At 38.6% G+C, this 25,159-nt stretch overlaps 1 protein-coding gene across 1 annotated transcript; it reads right to left on the bottom strand.

Moving 5' to 3' along the window:
* Positions 1 to 2,154: 2,154 nt before the first annotated feature.
* Positions 2,155 to 24,838, bottom strand: KCNA3 (potassium voltage-gated channel subfamily A member 3). The gene is made up of 2 exons (XM_061410863.1): positions 21,193 to 24,838; positions 2,155 to 7,785 (listed from the first exon to the last, which is right to left on the bottom strand). Exon 1 carries the CDS (start codon positions 24,557 to 24,559, stop codon positions 22,829 to 22,831), a length of 1,731 nt encoding a protein of 576 aa, XP_061266847.1. The 5' UTR covers positions 24,560 to 24,838; the 3' UTR covers positions 2,155 to 7,785; positions 21,193 to 22,828.
* Positions 24,839 to 25,159: the final 321 nt, after the last annotated feature.

Here is a 25,159-nt window from a genome sequence, read left to right as displayed (position 1 = left end):
CTGCAGAGTTCCCCAGCTTCTCTATAGGAATGAAAGAAAACTAAAGACATAGCTATATTTATCATCTTTTAGCTCAGTTTCTGGATTCCTCTTAGGTCCTCTGAGTAACTTCCATCATTGCTTGTAGATTCAGATCATGTGGAAATAAGTGCTGGTTTTCATGGCTGGCAGAAAGCGTACAAATTAAACTAGTAATACCTGGCAGCTGCGTCTCACTAACATTGTAAAGGTTAATGAGATAGTGCTTGTCAATCAATTTGTGTTCCTCGTCTTCATCTAAAAGCATTTATTATGCCAAACTGGACCAGACATGAGTGAGGGACTGTGCCATGTGTACGCATTTCCCTGTCAATTGTGTGTTTTGAAATCAGATTTCTGGGTTCTTTGTTTTGTTCCTTCTCTGCGGCTTCATTTCCAAAACAATGACTTCACTGACCTTAAATTGTAAAAGCCAGTATTGTCACCAGAGGTTTTAGTTCTTCATTTGGCCTTTTCTCCTACCTTTTTCCCTACCATGACTCAAGTTATCAGATATCATTTGGAGTGAACAAAGAAGGATTGTTTTAAAAACAAAATAATGTAACCCATTTGGGCTGTGATTAATGGAACTTATAAAGAAATGATAAATGGATGTAAGAGAGAGAAAAGCTCAGTATTGATAAAGGTTATAATACAAAAGAGAGGGCCCTAATCCATAGGAGATGTACAGCTATAAAACTATGCACAAATTTGTTTCTGTCGAAGTCCACCAGAAATGTGACAATTCTCCTGGATGAAGGCATGATTCATAGAGGATGGCTGTAATCCATTGGAAACCACCTGCATTTCTTAATTCATCCTGTAAATGTTTGCAAAAGACTTTTAAGATCTGGCTTCTTAAAATGAAATACTTACAAATTATGGCTCATGGAGTCCACAACCAAAGCTGCATGGCCAGAAAGCTTAAAAACAGCTATTTCTCATATCAGCTGGAGTCTTAGAAAAATATGTTTTGTTCTTTTCTCTAATAGCTAATTACTACATGTGTAAGACAGCATAAATCTGTAATTTTTTTAAGACAAAGTAAAATTTCAGATGGAAACAAGAGGGTCTCTGTATTGGTGATGTAGCATTTGTTGACATTTCAAAAGCACAAACACATTTGAATAATTAGCTGCTATTAGAAAAAAGATTTAGGATCAACATGGCTAAGTACAAAATAAGAACAATGGGTATATAAATGCTGACTCAGAGAAATTACAGTGTGTCATGGAAAAAATATTGGACTCACATACATGAAACTTATATACTTATAGAAAACAAAACGATCTTATTTAACACTTGACAGTTCTAGATCTAAATAATGAGAATCCTAACCTATAAATGCAGGAATACATTACCCACTAGACTCTAAGTTCTCTGAGAGCAGGGTCACCTTCTTATTCACATTTACATCCTCTCATAGGCAATGGCAACCCACTCCAGTACTCTTGCCTGGAAACTCCCATGGATGGAGGAGCCTGGTGGGCTGCAGTCCGTTGGGTTGCTAAGAGTCGGACATGACTGAGCAACTTCACTTTCACTTTTCACTTGCATGCATTGGAGAAGGAAATGGCAACCCACTCCAGTGTTCTTGCCTGGAGAATCCCAGGGACAGGGGAGCCTGGTGGGCTGCCGTCTATGGGGTTGCACAGAGTCGGACATGACTGACGCAACTTAGCAGCAGCATAGTGCTTTGAACAGGGGGGTGCACATAACTGATGCTTAATATATATTTTGGATGAAATGGTGTACATTTGCTTTCTCACCTTGTTCTCATATAACTGACAGAATGTGCCAAGGCACAGACATGACATTTTTTTTCTCCCTTAAGATGTTTCTGGGCCCCCCAACAGTGTACAGTTGGCAGCAATAAAGGAGACCTAAACAATGTTGGCATTCAAAAGACTGGCTGAGTGTGATGCACAGGAGTGTCACTACAGCCACGTGAGAGGACAGTGTGCAGAGCTGTCCAAAGGTAGCTGGCACTTGAACTGCTGGCAATAGCTCAGCTTTGGTGTTTCCTATTTTGAAAAAAAAAGAAAAAGAGAAATGAAACAAAGAGAAAGAAAGAAAAGGAAGGAAGGAGGGAGAGAGGGAGGAAGAAGGATCTGGAGCTAATTATTAATATGAGTATTAGGATTTTTTGGTATTTTATTGAATTCTGCACATAACATTTCCAATGAAAACACTTTAAATCCAATGACAGATTTATAAAAGAAATCATATGAAAATATCACACAATTAACTCACAGGTATTTACTGTTATTTAGTTAACAGAAGGCCCAAAATTACTATGTCAGGAACATTACAGAACATGACATAACAGTTTATTTTAACTTTACAATAATATGTGGTAAATTAACATAACTCAATGTCAAAGGAAGACAAATGTAGAAAAATATAAAGTGTTTTGATCTTATATTTTATCAGAACTCCATTATTTATTATGTCATTGTTTAAGAATGACTATTATTTCATTCCATACAAAATAATACTTGTTTGACTTATCTGTTTGAGGAGGAGAACTAAACTTAAGGTTACAAAATGTTAAATTCTGATATGCTATAGTTTATATTTCATTTAATTATTCACAGTAACACTTCATTGCTAGTCAGTAAAAGTACAGAATGTATCACAGACTGTTGATTTACAAGGGAAAGCAATTCCAGTGTCTCTCTGTTATTTGAAAAAAGAATTAAAATGTAGCATTATGCCATTGGTTAACACATGAATGTTCTCCATATTTAAACTGAGAAGTCATCAGATTTTAATTTTATCCAGGAAATTACTTCAGCAAATTTTAAAATATGTGTATCAACTTTACCATATATTTGAACTATGGCTAAATGTTAATAGTCCTGTTGTCTAATACTTGATATCAATTCTTTTTGAATAGTTACAGGAAATAATGAGGTTTTCTTAAAAGGAAGGCAGTTTTTCTACTCAGTCCCCATTCCCTGTCCTCCCCTAATCACAGAACACATTTGATGAAAAACATTAAGCTTAAAAATGGACAGTATGGTGGGTCTTAGAGTATGCTTTCTCTGAATCAGAATGTCTGCAGTTTCTTGGGTTGATTATTGTTTCTTTGAACTATTCATAAGTTAGTCATTATGATGGACTTTTTAAAAAGGAAATTAGAAAGGAGACCAGTGGAGAAGATAATTTTTCAGTCCAGCATTTTGATATCATCTGGATTTAATGTCTGTAGTCAGAGTGTGAGGACTTAAATATGTTTTAGATGGAAAATGTTTGGCTATCACCCTGTAGGAGGACTCTATTTTAGAAGCATTTAGAAAGGTCTGACAATAACAGCAACAGTGCCTTGTGAAATTTCCCAGTGTATCATTTGGAATTAAATTTTAGTTAAAGTCTTAAAGATCATGGCAGTGGTAGGAAAGAAAAAACTTGGCAGAGATTGAAAAGTGTAAAGAACATGAAATGTAAAATCATTTGCTGCCCTTATGATCTTGGACAAGTCAGGATCTTTCTAAGCCTTGGTTGTTTAATCTCTAAACTTCAGATAGTATTATTACTGTATAAGGATATTTTAAAGGTTAAATAAGATATGTGAATGATCTTTGCAAACTATGAGATAATAAACATGTATGAGATATCTCTGTGAAAAAACTGAAGTGCTGTAGTTGTATTTGTTACTCTGTTATCTGCAAAATCACTTTCTATCTGCATAAGATTGAAAAATGGATTCTAAAACATTTAGCATATTACACAGAAATAATACATACACTGTTTGCTTTCCCTTGTATGTGTAGAAACTTTTTAACAGAAACGATGTCATTTTATGGGATAACTTCAAAAATAGTCTATACAGTGCCTTTAATAGGCTATTCCTATTTGGTTTATAATCATATAATTTTATGGCATTTAGGAAAAACAGTTCAACAGTTAGTTTTACATAAACTAAATACGTAACCTCCCCACCCCAAACCCAGTATAAGAGATCACACCATGGAAACATTTTACCAGAAGAGATACTACTATGGTTTGTTTTCATATGGTCAGTTCACAAATTGTAAGATACACTATTAACACAATATGCTGGAATCACCACTTAGCAAATTTTATCAACTTTAAAAAAATGGTTAAATTACTTCTTACGAAGATTACTAACACATACATATAAGACTCAGTTTCAGCTAAAGTGAAAATTCAGATTCATGTAACCAAAATGATCAGATTAAATGTTTTAATGAATTGTTCCACTAATCAAAACATACATTTCCTATTATAATAGAGGCCTTTAAAAACTGCCCCTTTTTCTGAATGGAAGGATATAAGACTATATTTTTGGACAGATAATCTCAGTATGACAAAATATTTCTGTATTATTCAAATAGACTATCATTTAAACAATTTCCCTAGTGTCCATATTTTAGTCTTTCTATCCTAATCTCTTTCTACCATAAACCAGCAACCAGAATATAGTCTTCTTTTACAGTGGGTATACTTATTTCTTAGCTATGTTGTGCAAAACCTATAAGCCTTTCATTTTCCCAATCATGCACTAAAGCCAAACAGAAGCATTGGTTCATCCCTGAATTTTGTTTCGCACTCCTGAGCAAAATTAATTACAATATGGCTCTATCAAGCCTCTTTTGTATTCACAAAAATTTATAAAATTTTGTGACTATTATTTTAAATTACAGCCATTGTTTCTGGGGCCAAAAGGAAATCAACTTTTAAATGTGACAAAACCACACCTTACAATCAGCTACAGTTCACTGGGAAGCATATTCAATTCTGACTTGCTAAGTGTTTACTCAACTACAAAATTTTTTCATAAGGTTCACTTGAACAGACATTTCATTTAGATAATTAGCAACATTAAAGGATGAAATGATAAATCATAATAATTAAACCATGGTCAAAATAAAAAATATTTACATGCCTTATGTCTTGCTGAGGTCTATTAGCAATATTGGAAATATTAACATTTGGATTTGCAGTCTGTTCAGTCCATGAGTAGAGATGTGGCATCTAAGTGACTGGAGGGAGCGACATGGACATGGACATGTATATTACAGCAATCCTAAAACAATATAGAATTCTCAAAAATGTAAAGAAACATACAGATTACTAAAAGAAATTGGGGCTCAGAGAGGTTAAAGGAACTTTCCTAGGGTACATGAGAGTTATTGGTAGAGCCAAAATGAAAGCACAGAGATACCTGCTTTACCAAACTGCGGCTTATGTGGAAATGCTCAAGAGATTGTAAGGCAAACACTCCTATCCCTTCAACCTTTTCCCACCTTCTCCTACTCCCAGGGTTATAATGTTGAGTATGATAAAGGTCTGTTGCAGTTTTAGCATTCCATGTATGATTTCAAATCACCTTAAATGTCAAATTAAATTTAAAAAATAACCTCCCCTCCTTTCCAGGTACTTCATTAATCTGTTTCCATTCTGCAGAGTGAGTTTTTAATTTGTTCATGATCCCATTTAGAGACCAGTGACAATTCTTAGAGGAGAAAAAAAATCCCATATCCTTTCTCACAAGCAACTTGAAGAATGATATATTTATGACACTTTCAAGACTTAAATCTCATTTCAATTTATTCATTCTTTCAAAAATACCTAAGAAAATCTGAGTACTTAAGTCTGCTTCCAAGACTTTTCAAATGCATATAATGAGAGTTTGGGGACTGGAAAGGCCTTTGAGATTAACCCAGAACATCCATTTGCAATTAGAAACTGAAGCCTGGCAATGGTAAGTGATGCATCTAGGGTCCCACAGGCAGAAAGTGGTAAGAATTCTGGTCTCTAGAGTAATACTATTTTTACTACCCATTTGGTGAGACGTATTTGCTAGGACAGTTTCTTCATCTGGTACCATTCTGTGCTTTGATCTTAAAAGTCCAGATTTTATCTTTATTTGAAACTGTAGCCTATAATAATGTGGATATGATATTAAACCTACTATAATGCTTAAGGTTGTGTTGTTGGTATTTTATAAAGGTAGCTCCTGTGTCTTATTTTGGTAACACCTATTGATCTTTACTAAAACATCTGCATGTCTTAGACCTCCTATTAGGACGGTTGATTGGTTTGTTTCAATCATCCCAATAGCTGACGTGACCAGGCTGTGATCACTGGTTATGAGTTACTAAGGTGGTTGGAAATGGACTGTTCTCTGGGCCAGTGTCTCTACTACATGGGCGAACACAGAACAAAAACACCTTGGTGGCTGTATTTTCATCTTAATAACAAATTATCCAGATTGGAAGTGCACATAACTCAAATCTGAGATAGTTGTCATTTTTTACTTCAGTTTTTCCCAGAGTGATCTGGTCTTAAAGTTTTGACCAGAGAAATTACCAGCAGATTGTGCAAAATCATTGTAGACATTGCCTCAGAAGAAAGTTACCTGGATTGTATCTCCTATCTGTTTGTTTTGCAGCTAGTAGGTATAAGATTGTTTCAGTTACTGATTCTTATATGTTAACAATGAAATCCATGACCCATATTTCCTTCTATGGGACATCATAAAGTATTATAATTTTGCCTTCCCTACCACAATATTTTGATAGTAATTGAAATTCTACGAGTGCTCTTAACTTAGCATTCTTATGCATTTAAATAACAGGAGATGGGAGTTTTATGTATTTGGTCACCATATTTTAGAAATGAAAAGAGTCTTCTTTATATTAAATGTTCACAGTTTGACTTTCTATAAGGCTTATTAAATAATATACAAATAGCTACCATTCTGCTGAAATGTCACAGTAAATACATTAATAATGGCACAAAAGTGAAATGTCCCCAAATGGGAAATCATTTTCATGACATCCTAAGTTACTTTTCCAAATAAAACTTTGCTTTTCTTTTTTAACTGAAAAAGTTCCATTTCTAAAAGAATATAAAAATAGAAAATGAGTCAAGAAGCATTTTACAGCTATGATTTTTAAGGAAATTCTAAAAACAGTAGATCGAATATATCTTTAAGAATGTGCTTTGTCTCGCTACATCAAACACAGCATAAAAACTAAATTAAATGAGTATATTATATATGATCTGTTGAAAAGTATTAAGATAGATAACTTAAACATGTAATAAGTACTAATATATTTTTTAAAGTTAAGCTCAGCTAGAACCTACCTACAAGACTAATTTGCAAATCTATCATTTTGAATCAAAAAATAAAAGAATGTTTAATCAAGCAAGGCACATTTCTTTTAGGCAAGTCTGTCTTTAATACCATTCATCTGGGCACAGTGTAGACTTCACTTATTTACACATAATGGACTAATTTCTATGAAAGCCTTTGGTACAAAACATACTTTCACAAATAAAGTTGTACATAGAAGATAACATTAATACATATCATGATTAAACACAGTCCAGTAATTAACTGAAAGAAGAGAACAGTATAATAAGTTGGCTTATTGGAAACAAGCATTTAGGCTTTCTTTATCAGCGGTACTGATTAGTTTTTGGATGATTAAATATCATCAAAATGTCAAATGATACTTTAATATTTTTAATGTTCTTCTTTATCTCTTGGTCAATACCTTTTCAACTGCACACAATTTGAAGAGAATCCTTCAGCTTCAGAGCTGTTTCTTTTATATGAAGCATTTCTTAGAGACATGTTATTTAATGTCAACTGAAACTATGTGTTGGCAGACATATCACTGCTCATCAGCAATATAATCAACACTGTATTCATTGTTCTAGGCAGTTTAAAAAGAGCATTCTACTGGTCAGTGCAGCTCTACAGTTCTTTATGTGGGGCTCTTCTGGTATCTGTTGGACAGAGTAAACACAATAATTTACTGTAATTTACTTTTTAAAAAATTATATAGACTAGGTCAATATAAAATATTCTATTCACTACACTTAAAAACTATTTAATGTTATCTTGAGAAGTTTGAGCAATTTAATTTACGAAATGTATTAACCACATATTGAGTGCTTTTATGTCAGAAAAAGTTTCAGAGTATTCTAGAATTATGACTCCCGCCCCCCCTTATTAATATTGACCTCCAAATGTAGTCTAAACCAATGTGATTGTTCTTTGAATAGGAAAATTTATATTCATCTTAAGAACCATCTGAAATGTACCGAGTGCCAACTGCTTTTTAGAAAAAGACACGTATCAATTTTCTCAATGTATTTTCAAGGGCTTGCTTCTTTTCTGTACATTCCACTGTAGTAATCTGAGAGCTCTTTTGAAGTGAATTGAAGTCATGCTCAGATAAATGTTGTGAAGAGGGAAAAAAGGAGAGAGCAAAACAGTTTCAAAATTAGTGTTTTGATAACCATGTTCTAGGTACTAGAGACATAGTACCTAGAACTACAGATACTCTGTGTGACCAATTATTACAAATAGCTTTCAAATATTAAAAATAGCTTTCAAATCTACTGATCCTTTAAAATATGAACTCTGCCCCAGAATACTAAAAAATAGCTTTCAAATCTACTGATCCTTTAAAATATGAACTCTGCCCCAGAATACTGGAGTGGGTTGTCTTTTCCTTCTCCAGGGGGAACTCTGCATAGTTGTATAATATTTTAAGAAATAAAAAATTAAGACAACAATAACCACTTAACCAGGGTTTCTGGAGAACCAAGAAATAAAAGTTCAAGTTTATTGTTTTCTTCTCACCAACTACAAAAAAATTATTTGGAAATGCAGACAGTAAAGTGTTCCTTAAAAATAGCATAAAACAGCACAACTGTCTTATTCACTGCTACATTCAGAATCTAGAATAGTGTCTGGCACACAGACACTTTATATGCTGAGTGAATGAATAAATCCCTACTACTTTGTACAGTATAAATTGGATATATAATTTATTGTGAAACTTAGAAAGACAAAAACAGAAAATCCTACACTCAGCTTCAGGTTTCAATATGTGAATATTATCCATCATAATACATAGAGAAGACTGTTTCCCATATGTACTCTTGGTTTTAGCAAGTATCTCAAAATCAGTGATAAATGCTTAATGATGGCAATTTGGAATCTGAGTATGCTTTTCATGGAAGAATCATTCACTCACTGAACTACATGTTGTATGCCTACCATGCTGGGAAATTATCTAGTGAAAAGTCTTCTCTTTTTGGCCTGGATTATATGTGCTCATCCTTCATTAAACAAGTAACTTCTTTTTAACACTAGTCTTTAGTTAAAGAGTAAGAGTACATTCTTGCATCACAGTACACTTAATGTTCATTATAAAAGTTTGAAATTACAATGGTCTACTAGTTACTGATGACTACTAATGACAAGAAAAGTAACATGATGATATAATAACCTTTTCATATCCTCAGTGCCTAACTTCTGCTCAATGCCAGTGCAGCTTTGGCTATCTTGAGATTAAGCTATTCTTTTCTTGACACACTCTTTTTATATAAGGGGCTGGGGCTTTCTTTAAGCTCATGAGTTAATACCTGCCTCAAGGCTCTTAGGATTAATAAGTCTGCAGGTGTAGAAGGAGTAGTAATTCAACAGAAACAAAACAATAAAAAGCAAAAGTGATATTTAGATGGTAATTATATTGTTTAGGGCTTCCCTGGTGGCTCAGATGGTAAAGTGTCTGCCTGCAATGTGGGAGACCTGGGTTCGATCCCTGGGTCAGGAAGATCCCCTGGAGAAGGAAATAGCCACCCACTCCAGTACTCTTGCCTAGAAAATTCCATGGATGGAGGAGCCTAGTGGGCTACAGTCCATGGGGTCGCAAAGAGTCGGACACGACTGAGTGACTTCACTTATATTGTTTATATTAGGAGCTAAGAAATGGGTTGAAGGACTTAGAAAAATGGACTTTGGCTTACGTATCAAAATTACAAAAGAAAGAAAGGAAGTATAATAAAAAATGGTGATTTATAATTGAAGCTATTTCACCAAATAAATGTTCTAACAAACAAAGCAAGAAAACAGGATAAGAACAGTCAAATTTCAATAGCGACTGAAACGGTGTACAAGCTCCTGTGTCCTTGTCTTTTAAAGTAAAATGCTGACTCAAGAGTTAATGATTGGGGGTTTCACTGGTGGCTCAGTGGTAAACAATCCACCTGCCAATGTGGAGACACAGGTTCGATCCCTTATCTGGGAAGATCCGACATGTCGTGGAGCAACTAAGAGAATGTGCCACAACTACTGAGCCTGTGCTCTAGAGCCCAGGAGCTTCAACTACTGGAGCCCTCATGCCCTACAGCCTGTGCTCCACAACAAAAGAAGCTACCACAAGAAGCCCATGCACAATAACTAGAGAGCAGCCCCCGCTCACCACAGCTAGGGAAAATCCCGTGCAGCAACAAAGACCCAGCACAGCCTAAATAAATAAATGAAAATTTCAATAAAGAGTTAATGATTGGGAAATGTGAAGATGTAGAAATGAAGAACAGCCCTTGGGCCAGGAAACTGGTAACAATTTAGACTATAATTCTGCCACATAGCAGAATCTTTGAACACTCATTTCCCTGAAAGATATAGATAGAAGCCTGATACACATTCCTAAGTTGCTTTTACAGGACACAGACCCCCTCCAGATGAAAGCATTGACCACAAGAACACAGACCCTAGACTGGTTGAAACCAGAAAGCTGATGATGCTTGAAACTTCACCTGATGCCAACCAATCCGAGAACTGTGCATGAGCTGATCATGCTCTGCTCCTTGAACACTATAAAACTTCTTACTACCCCCCGGGGGTGGGTCACACAGACTTGAGGGCACTAGCCTGCTGTGTCCTCATTTACATGGAAAAGCAATAAGATCTACTCTTCTACTTCACCCAAAACTCTATCTCTGAGTTTCTATTCAGCACCGTGAACAGAGGCCAAATTTTGGCAACACTATCAAGCCTGTGCAAAGTAATTAAGACTTCTGCCCAGGCCTAAATGAATTCTTGAATGAAAACTTAGTATTCTTGCCTCAAGAACCCCATGAACAGTATGAAAAGGCAAAAAGATATGACACTGGAAGATGAATCCCCCAGGTCGGTAGGTGTTCAATATGCTACTGGGGAAGAGCAGAGAAATAGCTCCAGAAAGAATGAAGTGGCAGGGCCAAAGGACAAACAATGCTCAGTTGTGGATGCGTATGGTGGTAAAAATAAAGTCTGATGATATAAAGAAAAATACTGCATAGGAATATAAAGAAAAATACTGCATAGGAACCTGGAATGTTAGGTCCATGAATCAAGGTAAATTGGATGTGGTTAAGCAGATGGCAAGAGTGAACGTCAATATCGTAGGAATTAGTGAACTAAAATGGACAGGAATGGGTGAATTTAATTCAGATGACTATTATATCTACTACTGTGGGCAAGAATCCCTTAGAAGAAATGGAGTAGCCGTCATAGTCATGAAAAGAATCTGAAAGGCAGTACTTGGGGACAATCTCAAAAACAGCAGAATGATCTCAGTTCATTTCCAAGGCAAACCATTCAACATCACAGTAATCCAAGTCTAAGGCCAATCACTAATGCCAAAGAAGCTTAAGTTGAACAGTTCTATGAAGACTGACAAGACCTTCTATAAATAACTCCCCACCCCCACCCCAAAAGATGTCCTTTTTATCATAGGTGATGCGAATGCAAAAGTAGGAGGTCAAGAGATTCCTGAAGTAACAGCAAGTTTGGCCTTGCATTACCAAATGAAGCAGGGCAAAGCTAACAGAGTTTGTTCAAGAGAACACACTGGTCATAGCAAACATACTCTACCAACAACACAAGAGATGATCCTACACATGGACATCACCAGATGGTCAATATCAAAATCAGACTGATGATATTCTTTGCAGCCAAAGATGGAGAAGCTCTACACAGTCAACAGAAACAAGATCTGGAGCTAACTGGCTCAGATCATGAGCTCCTTATTGTAAACTTCAGGCTTAAATGGAAGAAAGTAGGGAAAACCACTAGGCCACTCATGTATGACCTAAATCAAATGCTTTATGATTATACAGTGGAGGTGATGAATAGATTAAAGGGATTGGATCTGGCAGACAGAGTGCCTGAAGAACTATGGATGCAGGTTCATAACACTGTATAGGAGGTAGTGACCAAAACTATTTCAAAGAAAAAGAAATGCAAGAAGGAAAGTGGTTGTCTAAGGAAGCCTTACAAATAGCTGAGAAAAGAAGAGAAGTGAAAGGCAAAGGAGAAAGGGAAAGATATACCCAACTGAATGCAGAATTCCAGAGAATAGCAAGGAGAGATAATCAAACCTTCTTAAATGAACAATGCAAAGAAACAGAGGAAAACAATGGGAAAGAATGGGAAAGACTAGAGATCTCTTCAAGAAAACTGGAGATACTAAGGGAACATTTCACACAAAGATGGGTACAATGAAGAAGAGAAACAGCAAGGACCTAACAGAAGCAGAAGAGATTAAGAAGAGGTGGAAAGATTACACAGAAGAACTATACAAAAAAGGTCTTAATGACCCGGATAACCACGATGGTGTGGTCACTTACCTAGAGCCAGACATCCTGGAGTGTTAAGTCAAGTGGGCCTTTAGGAAGCATTACTATGAATAAAGCTAGTGGAGGTGATGGAATTTCAGCTTAGCTATTTCATATACTAAAAGATGATGCTGTTAAAATGCTGTACTCAATATGTCAGCAAATTTGGAAAACTGAGCAGTGCCACAAGACTGGAAAAGGTCAGTTTTCATTCCAATCCCGAAGAAAGGCAATGCCAAAGAATGCTCAAACTACTATACAATTGTGCTCATTTCACATGTTAGCAAGGTAACAACACTCAAAATCCTTCAAGGTAAGTTCCAACAGTATGTGAACCAAGAACTTTCAGATGTTCAAGCTGGATTCAGAAAAGGCAGAGGAACCAGAGATCAAATTGTCAACATCTGTCAAATCACAGAAAAAGAAAATGAATTCCAAAAAACCATCTACTTCTGTTTCATTCACTATGCTAAAGCTTCTGACTGTGTGGATCACAACAAACTGGAAAAGTTTTAAAGAGATGGGAATTCCAGACCACCTTACCTGTCTCCTGAGAAACCTGTATGTGGGTCAAGAAGCAACAGTTAAAACCTGACATGGAACAACAGACTGGTTCAAAATTGGGAAAGGAATATGTCAAGGCTGTATTTGTTATCCTGCTTATTTAATGTATATACAGAGTACATCATGCGAAATGTTGGGCTAGATGAATCACAAGCTGGAATCAAGATTTCTGGGAGAAATACCAACAACCTCAGATATAAACATAATACCACTCCAATGGGAGAAAGCAGCAAAGAGGAGCTAAAGAGCTTCTTAATGAGGGTGAAAGAGGAGAGTGACAAAGCTGGCTTAAAACTCAACATTCAAAAAACTAAGAGCATGGCATCTGGTTCCATCACTTCATGTCAAATAGAAGGGGAAAAAATAGAAATAATGGAAGATTTTATTTTCTTGGGCTCCAAAATCGCTGTGGATGGTGACTGAAGCCATGAAATCAAATTCTTCATTGGAAGAAAAGTTATGGCAAATCTAGACAGTGTATTAAAAAGCAGAGACATCACTTTGCTGACAAAGGTCCATATGGTCAAAGCTATAGTTTTTCCAGTGGTCATGTACGGATGTGAGAGTTGAACCATAAAGAAGGCTGAGCACTGAAGAATTGATGTTTTTGAACTGTGGTGCTGGAGAAGACCCTTACGAGTCCCTTGGACAACAAGGAGATCAAACCAGTTAATCCTAAAGGAATCAATCCTAAATATTCATTGGAAGGACTGATGCTGAAGTTGAAGCTCTAATACTTTGGCTACCTGATGCAAAGAGCTGACTCACTGGAAAAGACTCTGATGCTAGGAAAGACTGAGGGTAGGAGAAGAAGGGGGTGACAGAGGATGAAATGGTTGGATGGCATCACCAACTCAATGGACACGAGTTTAAGCAAACTCAAGGAGATAGTGAAGGACAGGGAAGGATGGAATGCTGCAGTCCACAGGTCGAAAAGTGACTTACCAACAACAATTTGTGTTTGATGAGGAAAAATTTGAAATCTTTCTGTAACATGGTTTTATGGGAACTTGGTTTTCATGAGTCTATACTTTGACATCCACTAAATAACTTGGTGTTGGCTGCACATCAACGACCTCTACAAATTCTACCAACTAAGTGGTCATGAATTAGCCCCAAAGTCTAGAAAGAGTTCTTGCTGAATTATGTATAGTTCTCTGATTGGCCTCTTGGAAATTATAGTCTTGGCAAGCAAAAAACGTTTTAACTCAGTAATTAAAACTGGTAATGTGCCAAGATGTAGAACTTTGTCAAAAATCTGAAAGTCATGAGAAAATGAGCCATGAGGTGTAAGCAATACTACTTAGAGGAGTATTTAGGCCTACTAAAAATAAATCTCCTCAAAGCACATAGCTACATAGTAATACAAATTGACCTTTCATAATGAGTTAAAATGTTTGCAGGTATAAGGTTTATAGAATCTAGGAATAAAGCAATTCAAACACAGTTATTACTTGGAGAAATTGTTTCTGTCTATGGTTTTTAGTTGCTTACTACATTTTGAAATCTGACATATAGTCACTCTTGACTGATTTTAATTACAATTTTTTATAAAGGTAGATTAGTGACTTCCTCAAATACATATTGCTCTTCCTCAAATACACCAGGCATTTTGTTTTGTCCTGTATGGAAGAAGGCAGGAGGCATGGGCTTGGAGGGGGCGGTGGGAGGGGTCGGGGAGGAGAAGGAAGCTCAGTTTTGGACATATTAAGTTTGAGATATCTATTAGTTATGCAAATGGAGATGTCAAGTGGACAGTCAGAAATTCAATCTGGAGTTTAGGAGAGAAGGCCAAGTGGGAGATACAAATTTATGTATAGGTCATTTAAAGCTATGAGAATAAGACTGAATGGAGAAGAAAAAGAGGTCTAAGGACTAAGTCATGGCCCATGGGGTTCTTGAACATTAAGACCCAGGAGGGATGCAGAAGAACCAATAAAAGGGACTGAACAGGAGAGGTCAGAGAGGTAGGAAGAAAATTCAGTGTGGTATCCTGGAAGTTAGATGAAAGATTTCTTCCTAGGAGTGGGGATGTATTCTATAGGGCCAAATGCTTCTGATTGGTCAAATGAAGTGAGTCCTGAGAAACGGCCACTGGATACAGCTACAGGAGGTCACCATGACCCTAAATAGTATGATTTTGGTGAACTGGTAGGGGTGAAAGCCTGTCTGGAGAGAACAGGAAGGGATTCAATGGTAAACAAAGAGAGATACAGTCCCCACTCTTATACAGGAAACAGACACTAATTATATAACATAAATTAATTTAAAACTACAGCTATGTCAAGATAATATACTATAGTAATTCATTCCAAGACACACTTTTCCAGATTTGAGCAGCTATGAAATTGGGATGTATCTCAAAATCTCTGGTACTTTCCCTTATAACTGGCAGTTTTTCTCTTCTTTTTTTTTTTTTTAGTGGCATATAAAATAATGCTGGCTCTAGTAAACAAAAGCAGCTTAAATTTGATGAACTACACCATAACAGACGAATAGACAAGACCAGAGTCATGAGAGATAACTTGGAGGAAGTATTGAAGTAAAGATAGAAGTGAATGGGGTGAGGAGGGAAGGAAGGGGCTAGCAGTGGGAACATTTGCAAAGATCCCTATTGCTTAAGGTAAAACGAGAGCTTATTCTATAACTGGAAGATCAGGGTTGTTGGAATACAATAGAATGAGGGGAGGAACACAGGTATAGGATAGGGCTAGATATGAGGGCTGAGCCAGATCATGTGAGGCGTTGATATCTATGTTAAGCCTTTGGGAGCTTGATGGGCTACAATCTATGGGGTCACAAAGGGTCTGACATGACCGAGCACACACATGAGACCCTAAGAACAAGAAAAAGATCTTGAAAAAAATTTAAGCAGAGGCAGGTGATATAATTAGATTTGAGTCTCAGAAAGATCATTTTGGTTACCAGGTGGAGAAAGGGTCAGATTGGCCCCAGGAAATGTGGGAAGGCCAAATGAGAGACCTTCACACTTATCCAGGATAGAGATGATAGGAATGTGGAGTAAAGTGGTGGTGGCAGCAGTATGGAAAAGTGGGGTTTTTTTAGAGACATTTAGGAGGTGAAATGACAGAACTCAGTGATAGACTGAATATATTCACTTCTCTTTGAATTACTACATTAATAGATATTGATACACTGAGACTACTTGGCAATAAATCTTCCTTTTAAAAGGCTTTAAAAAAATTAAAATGATTTATAAATGTTTATGCTGCACATATGAATGAAAACAAATATTTTGGAAATTCATTAATTGTCAGAAAATGAATTAGACTTTAGATCTACAGATAAAAAGCATATACAGATAAAAATCATATAGGACAGGATATAACTTATGAAAAGGTGAAGTGTGTGCATGTAATAAATTAATCCCATGGGCTTCTCTTTCAAATTAAATGCTTTAATTTAAGGAAATGTTTAAATGTATAAAAATAAGAACCTTAAGATTCTTAAAGGAAAGGAGTTTAAAATAAACAACAGAAAACAACTGAAAGAGCTGTGCTGATGGCCCTATAACACACAGGCGCAATGCTGACTTTCATTCTAAAGAGGTAATGGGGAATCGCCATAGAGATTCCCCAGAGCCTTTATACTCTCAAGGAAGAGGTGAGGGGAGGTTGGGGGCTCATCAGAAGGGAAAAAGTATCTCTCCATTTCCTACCAGCACCATGGGGGCTATGATCCCTGAATCTGCAAAGTCAGAGCCCTGCATACACAGATTTATTCCTAACATTCTTTAGATAGGATGAAATGTGATCTTTTGTCCACTTGAATGCTATCTGACTAACAATCAGAAATCCCAAGATTTATTTTTTGGACAAGAGTTCCTATTCTGCACTGTTTAGGTTGCAGCAATAATAAAATGGCTCCCAAGAAAATGATGGAGCCTCTTTTTCAGATCACTTCTTTAAAGCATTTGATGGTTAATAGTGCAAAATCTGAAATATAAGAAAAAACACATCCATGACCAAAAAAAAAGAGAAGAGAAAAACCACAGAAAAGTTTTTTTTGCAAAATGCTTTTTCTTTACAATGTCAAAGACAAAATTCATTCATAGCATCACTGAAAACAAAGACAAATATCTGAAATGCTCTAACCTGTCTAAATCATTTAAAGAATACTATTATCTAGTATATGGCAATTGCCATTTTCATGCAGGAGGCTTAGGGCTGAGTCACAACCATACGGTTTGGGCTCTGCGTGGTTTTCTCTCCTTTCTGTCTTCTCTGATTTGCTTTCTCTCAAAGACGATCAACCATTTACAGCAGGTTATTTTTAAATTATTATATATAAAATTACTAAATGAAACGTAGGAAATTAGTAGTTTTTTAAATTTTGTTTTGGGGTATAGCTGATAGTTTCAGGTGAACAGTGAAGGGACTTAGTCATACATATACATGTATCTGTTCTCCCCCAAACCCCATTCCCATCCAGACTATTCCCATCCATAATATCGAGCCCAGTTCCATTTGCTACACAGCAGGTCCTTGTTGGTTACACATGTTAAATATGGCAGTGTGTACCTACCCATCCCAAACTCCCTAACTGTCCCTCCCCCTGGGCCACCAAAATCTTGTTTTTAAGTCTGTGAGTCTGCTTCTATTTTGTATATAAGTTCATTTGTATCATTTCTTTTCAGATTCCACATATAAGGGATGTCATATGATACTTCTTCTCTCTCTGACTTCACTCAGCATGACATTCTCTAGGACTATCCATGTCACTGCAAATGGCATTAGGAAATTAGTTTTAAAGCAGTAGTTTTATCTTCCTTAGTTTAAAAGGCCAAATACAAAACAGGAAGAAAAAAAATCCCACCCTAAAATGCAATCTCTAAATATCCTCTTCTCCATTCTTATGCTCCTCACTTCTATCTCACAGTGTTTGCATGAGTCTTCAAACTGGGGGACACATGTGCTTCTTTGCATTTCTTAGTGTGAGGGATTAGCACTTCTATTCACAGCTGAGAGATGGGAAGATCTTGGAACTGCTGTAGAAAATGTTGAAATTTTAAATGTATAGGAAGTCAGGAAATTATAGTTATGGTTCTCAAAAGAATAGACTATTGGTATATAGTATATATATTGGATTTATGTACAATCAGCAAAGCAATTACTTGAGTATGTTATATGCCAAAGAGGCAAACAATAAGTTTTATGTAAATGAACCATAACTTTAAATTTCTTCATACTGTGCATTTAAAATTTCAATCCCAAAATTTTATTTCAAAGTTGAGAAATAATTAATGTAACACTCCTCTTATGTGTAGTCATTTGTGATTATATCACCTTAGTTGGTGGGTATTTAAGTTTGCTATAATATCTGTTTAAAACACAATATAAAAAATAAAACAATGCTATTGTTTTTATCTCTGGATTCTCCAGCTGTAGGGTATATATATTTTCCCAGGGTGCTGATGGATATGCACTGATCCAAGTCACATCTCCTCCCATGAATCTCTTGTACATACAGACCTAGGTATACCTTTCAACATCCAGGACATGCAACTGAGCTCAGTGAAGTCTATGGTTCAACAAAGTTAACTAGCATGTGTAAACTGAGGCTCCTTAGTATCCTGCTCTAAGCCCAATTCACTATCCAATTTCATTTTCTAAATGCCTTAGGACCTTGAGGAAGGGGCTACAATTATTATATAGGACACAGCTATATCCTGATTTTTTTTTTTTTTTCCCAGCACAGAAGTTCTTAAAGAGTCATGGAGTGGTTAAGTAAGGCAATAATGTCAAATTTCAGTTAAAATGGCAATCTCCTGGTTTCCCTGCATTTGTTCTATGTAATTTCCCCTTTCTTAACAAGGGAGAGTCAAAATGTTTATACTACTTTCTGGCATGGTTCTTCAGTAGTCCAATTAAAGAATGAGAAGATAGAAAAATAATAATCTGCATAATACTATCATCTATTGTAGAGTAAAACACATAAAAATAGGAAATTAATCTTAAACCTGAAAAATATCCATTATCCATTGGATAATGTCCTAATAACCATTGTATCACTACCAAGACTGATTAAATTAATATTAAATCTAGATAAATCAGTCGGGTAAGAAAATAATCTTTTATCACTAGAAAAGTCAATCTCTTCATCTGATTTAAATACCATATTTGGTTCCTATGGTTAAAAATATCTGACGGTTTAAAAAGGGTTAATTTTCAGTACACTGAATGATTAGGTTTCTGGGGCTATGATCTTTCCATGAATTCATTAATTAGTAACATGGGCTGAAGTCAAATCTGAAAGTATAAGCTATTTATTTTCTCAGTCTCTTTCAAGTCATTCAGTAAAAGGAACATGGGTTTTGGGGCCACAGTGACTAGCTTTAAATCATGCTAGATCTCTTGCTAGCTGCAAAGTCTTGGGTAAATGACTTAGCCTTAACCATCTATTTTTTACCCTCCTAAGATGGGGTTAATACCACTTACCTTGCAGAGTTGAGAAGTGTTCTAGATGTGATTGACCCTTAACAGATTGTAATTATTATTGTTATTATATAAAGTAAATAGTAAGACTCTGATTATGTTTTTTACACCATTCACAAGGCTCACAGGTATAAGGCCTGTGAGTAATGATCCCAATAATAATGTAATCTCTTAGCAAATAATGTAATAATGTAAAATAATATAATGTAATATAATCTCTGGCAAAATCTCTGACACAATATACCTGTATTAACATTTAATATTTACAACAACCCTATGAGGTATTATTTATTATATTTATTGTACAAATAAGGAAACTGAGGCACAGAGAGATTATATAATTTGATCAAGGTCATACAGTAGAGTCAGGATTCAAACTCTGGCAATATGACTGCAGAACTTATGCTATAAATCACTTCATTAAAAACCTGAAAACAACATTATTGTAACATAATGGCCATTCACTCGTCAAATATGTACTGAATACAAACACAATGCTACATGTGGTGCGGGCACTAGAGGCCAAAACTTGGTCAGGACTAGGGAACCTATAACCTTCAAGGAGTTTACAATATGGCGACCAGAAGCAATAATACTACCTTAAAGTCATGACTCAAAAGCAATATTTTTCTGGCTAAAAAATAGTCTTCTTTGTATTACTGTTATTTAAAAACCATACAATTCCAAAATTATAGCACAACCATAATTTACTTATAGAACTATCAGGGTTTCTATATCTTCTGAATAACTGAATAAAATTGTCACTGCACTTTATTTATCTTTATGCTTACATCTTTTAAGAACAGACACAAAAATTATTCTTATGTAATGACTGTTGTGTGTCTAACATATCACCACCAAAATGGGTCTTTAAAAGAATTTCTGGTCATTAAAAATACCAAACGTTTGGTCAAAAGGTGGATCAATGTTAAAGGCTCAAATAAGTAGCAAAGGGAACTAGATAAAGCTTATTTCAAAGCTTATAGACAAGAACAATGACTCTATGACAGGTACACAGATTTTCTGCTTTCTTTCTTTTTTTTGTCTTTCCTTTTCTCTTTCCCCCTTATAGTTTTAATCATTATTTTTCACTCTCTCAAATGCAAAATAATAAAGTAAGTAGGTTTCTGACTACCTGAAAATATTTTATGAGCTTTAAAAATAGGGTTACTCTCATTTACCCTAGGATAAAAGAGTTAAACCTATCAATCCAAAAAGCAATTGTGGATAATGTATAATTTATATAATGTATATAAAATAACATGTTAAAATAAAATGTTACCCTTGTTGCAATTTTATCCATCTTTGTTTTGAGAACTGTACTACTGCATACTACTACATAATTATGTAAATGAAATCAGACCAATAATCTAACAGCAGGTCTGCCTTTTACCCTTTTTTCATGGTAAACAGCTTGTTCAGAAGCCAAGGAGGTTAGTAAAAGGAATAGAGTCATTTTCAGCTCAGTTTGGGTGAAGGTTATTCTGAAGAGAAATTACTTTTTTCTCCACTTTTTTGCAATAAACAATAGAAACCAAACAATAGTTGGCAATCTGGGCATCAAACAGAAAAACTATTATAAATGATCTTCAAAAGGCACCTGGCCTGTAATAAATATAAACCTATTGATTTTGCAAGTGAGCACAAATCTAGATATGAATGGCATCCCCCGGTTCCCTGTAGAAAAAGAGAGTGCTCCAGTAGCCCACACAGTGCTCACCTGATGCTGTCTGTCTTCTGGCCACCCCTGGCACATGGCTGAAACTTGCAGGTATTTCCCAAGGTTTGGTTATTTCCTGTGACTCCTTTTCATTGATTATCTGCAATTCCCTCAGTTAAAAGCATGCATCCTTTATACTTTTCAAATATATTTAGTTTTTCAAGGGCTGTGATGGTGAGTGTTGTGGGATCTGGATACTTTTTTTAAAAAGAGGAAGTCTGAAGGTTCCTTGTAGTAAAGTTTCAGGTATACTGATTGAACATTTCATTTGCTTATGTGCGGAATGCTTTTACATTTGCTTTTTAATTTCATTTGTTGGCTTGAAACTTCTTGGGGAAAGAAAACAGTAGAGAAGCATCTTTCAAAATGATTGCCCAATTACTGGCATTTCATTCAAATCACGGCCTATTGTGGTGTATGTGTAACATTCCAATGACGACATTTTCCTTTTCGATTCAGTCAGTATGGGATGACGTCAGTGATTTTTAAAATATTTTTGTATAAAAAAGCATTTTGTGATTCATTTCACCGCCTCGAATCCTCAGACTTAACTTTATTTGTGCGGTTTATTCAAACAGTGGTTTTCCTTGTGAAATCATGTAAGGAGGAACCATCTGGAAAGGTTACTGTGGAAACGGCTGGGGCTAGGGGGTGGGGCTAGAGAGCAAGAGATGCCATGACGACCTTTTTCGGGTTTCCCGGGAAACAAGGGTTGCTATGGGAACTGCATCAGTCGGGTCCGAATTAGTAACTTCCGCTGGAAGGAGTGTCTGCCACTTTAATCTTCTTGTGATACTGCAGAGGCTTATCTCTCAGACACATTAGGAAAAAATTTTTTGTTTCTCTAAGCAGCGCTGAAAACATCTGTTTCTAGACTTTGATAGATACTAGCTGGAATGCACAGAGTTTCACAGGAATCTGTTACTCTTAATACTTTTAAAAGGTTTAACAAGCCCCAAAGAGTTAAACTAATTAGTCAGATTAGGACATTTTAGGCATTTCCCTTAGTCCGAAGTTCTAGAGATCCTTAAAATTCCAGGGGGGAGGGCCCAAATAGAAATTCCAGTTGAAAACCAACTAAATTTATGGTGGGTTTACAAGTCATTGTTCTAAATAGACTTTTCATTCAAATATCCACAGTGTTGGCAATTCAACTAAATATTCAACAATGTTGAAGGGTCCATCAAACTGAAGCATCCTTTAAGTCTATTCCCGCTTTACTTAGTAAAGAAACAACTCCTGTCGATTCTGAGGTTAAACAGTTATTCTAACTGCTCTTCAGTTTCATTTCCTCCCAGGATGTACAGTTTTTTTTTTTGGGGGGGGGGGTTGGTTTTTGCTTTTTTCTTACAGAGCGTGTGCTAAAAATCAAGTTTAAGGTAAGTTTGTTGCTGAAATATTAAGAGAGTGAGAGAGGGGTTAAAGAAAGGAGAGCTGAGAGAATGCAGCCCACTTGCAAAACAGACACCTGTTTCAGTATGAAGCAGTAGGGAGAGGGAGAATGAAGTGTGCTTTCCACTTCTTCATGTCCTTTCCTTGATGAATGGTCTGAAAATGTATAAAACAAGGGCATTACACAGACCAAGGGGGCACGTTCCACACAATACTGAGCACAGCATGTCACTTGTTTCATATATTAAACATCGGTAAATATCTTTTTGATGTTGACACAGGAGTTGGGATTATTGTTCGTGGTGCAGGTGGCCGTGGAATTGCCCGTTTTGAAGGGTGCCTGGGGGAAAGCGCTATGGTTCATACCCCCCTCTTCGATCACCATATACTCCGACTTACTCAGAGTGGAGTTACTCCTTGCTTTCCGGAGCTCCTCAGCTGAAGGGGAGAGATGCTGGCAACTTCCCACGTGCAAGTACTGGGCTTGCTCTTCCCCTTCTGTCTCCCGGTGGTAGAAGTAATTGAAGTTGGAAACAATTACAGGGACTGGCAAAGCAATGGTCAAGACACCTGCGATGGCACACAGTGACCCCACAATCTTGCCCCCTATGGTCACTGGGTGCATGTCACCATAACCTACTGTTGTCATGGTTACCACAGCCCACCAGAAGGCATCCGGGATACTGCTAAAACCTGAAGTGGGGTCGTCCGCCTCGGCAAAGTAGACAGCGCTGGAGAAGAGGATGACACCAATAAAGAGGAAGAAGATGAGCAGCCCCAGCTCCCGCATGGAAGCCTTTAGCGTCTGCCCCAGGATCTGCAGCCCCTTTGAGTGGCGGGAGAGCTTGAAGATGCGGAAGACCCTCACCAGGCGGATGACTCTCAGGATGGCCAGGGACATGGCTTGCTGTCCATTGCCCTGTCGCTCAGCTAGCTCGGTGCCTAGAGTGATGAAATAAGGGATGATGGCCACGATGTCTATCAGGTTCATGATATTTCGCGAGAAGGTAGCTTTGCTGGGGCAAGCGAAGAACCGCACCAGCAGCTCAAAGGAGAACCAGATGATGCACAAGGTCTCCACCACGAAGAAGGGATCAGAGAAGCTGGAGGCTCCCGTGGGGCCCCCCGACGTGCTGTTACTGGACGCTTCGAACTGCTCCTGCGACGGCGACGCGGTGTAGTACTTCTCGTCGCGGAACTCGGGCAGTGTCTCCAGGCAGAAGATGACGATGGAGATGAGGATGACGAGCACGGACACGATGGCGATGCCCCGGGCCGGCCCGGAGCTCTCCGGGTACTCGAAGAGCAGCCACACCTGGCGCTGGAAATCGCGGCGGGGCAGGGGCCGCTCTTCCTCCCGCAGGAAGCCCTCGTCCTCGCGGAACTTCTCCATGGCCTCCTCGCCCAGCTGGTAGAAGCGGATCTCCTCGGAAAAGATGTCGATGGGCACATTGACAGGCCGGCGGATTCGACCCCCGGACTGATAGTAGTAGAGGATGGCGTCGAAGCTGGGCCGGTTGCGGTCGAAGAAGTACTCGTTGCGGAGCGGGTCGAAGTACCTCATGCGCCGCTTGGGGTCGCCCAGCAGCGTCTCCGGGAACTGGCAGAGGGTCTTGAGCTGCGTCTCGAAGCGGAGCCCCGAGATGTTGATGACCACTCGCTCCCCGCAGCAGTCTTGCTCGCCGGCGGCCGGCAGCGCGGGAGGCAGCGGCTCGTAGCGGTCGCAGCCGCCGCCGCCACCGCAGCCACCCTGAGGCGGGTCCCCGCCGCCGTCGGCCGCCTCCGGCTCCAGCAGGTGGTCCCCGGGCACCACCGTCATGTCGGGCGGCAGCTCGGAGCCCGCGGCGGGCTCGGTGTAGCCGGGGTTCACCAGCGTGTGGGCGCCGCCGCCGCTCGCGGGCTGCTGCGGAGGGTGGGCGCGCTGGCGGGCGGAGGGCTGCGGCGGCGAGCGCAGGAGGCTGAGGTGCTCGTCCATGCGGCGGGGAGAGGCGGCGGCGGCGGCGGCGGCGCGGGACCGGCTCGCTTCTCCTCGCGCTCCCGGCCCCTTCACCGCCTCCGCCTCCCGCCGAGCCCGCCGCCTGTTGCTGAGCTGCAGCCGCCGCCGCCGCCGCCGTGAGGCTCGGTCTGGGTCTGGCGCGGTCCGCGCGGCTCCTCAGAGGAGACGCCTCCTCAGCCCTCCTCCTCCCTCCCCCGCGGGGCGCGCTCCCGCCCCTCCGCGTCCCCTCCGGATTCCGGCCCACCGCGCGGGCGCGCGCCCCACTCCCCGAGAGCCTCCCAGCCCAACCCCTCCCCGCCGGTCTGGGTCACACGAGCGCTCACATTTTGCACGCCCCTCGCCCCGCCAAGGCTGTCCTTTCCCGCACCCCTTTCCCCCCGAGGCCGTGTCCCAATCTCGGGACTTCCCCATTTCGCCCCGCACGCGCCACCTGGGTGGGCGAGAGGAGGCAGGCTCCTCGGGGCCGAGGTGGTCAAAGGCGGAGGCAGGTTGGGAGGGGAGGACGGCGGCTTGCTCTGGGGCTGCCGCGTTATCCAGGAATGGAGTGGCAGGTCAGGTGGGCGCCTAGGACAAGAGGTA

This window comes from Bos javanicus, chromosome 3, assembly GCF_032452875.1.
Source record: "Bos javanicus breed banteng chromosome 3, ARS-OSU_banteng_1.0, whole genome shotgun sequence".
Lineage (NCBI taxonomy): Eukaryota > Metazoa > Chordata > Mammalia > Artiodactyla > Bovidae > Bos > Bos javanicus.
Note: the sequence above shows the minus strand (reverse complement) of the source record. Positions and strands in the feature narration are given on the sequence as shown.

Coding starts and splice junctions, on each gene's coding strand:
- KCNA3 (XM_061410863.1), bottom strand. CDS start 24,559: ATGGACGAGCACCTCAGCCTCCTGCGCTCGCCGCCGCAGCCCTCCGCC.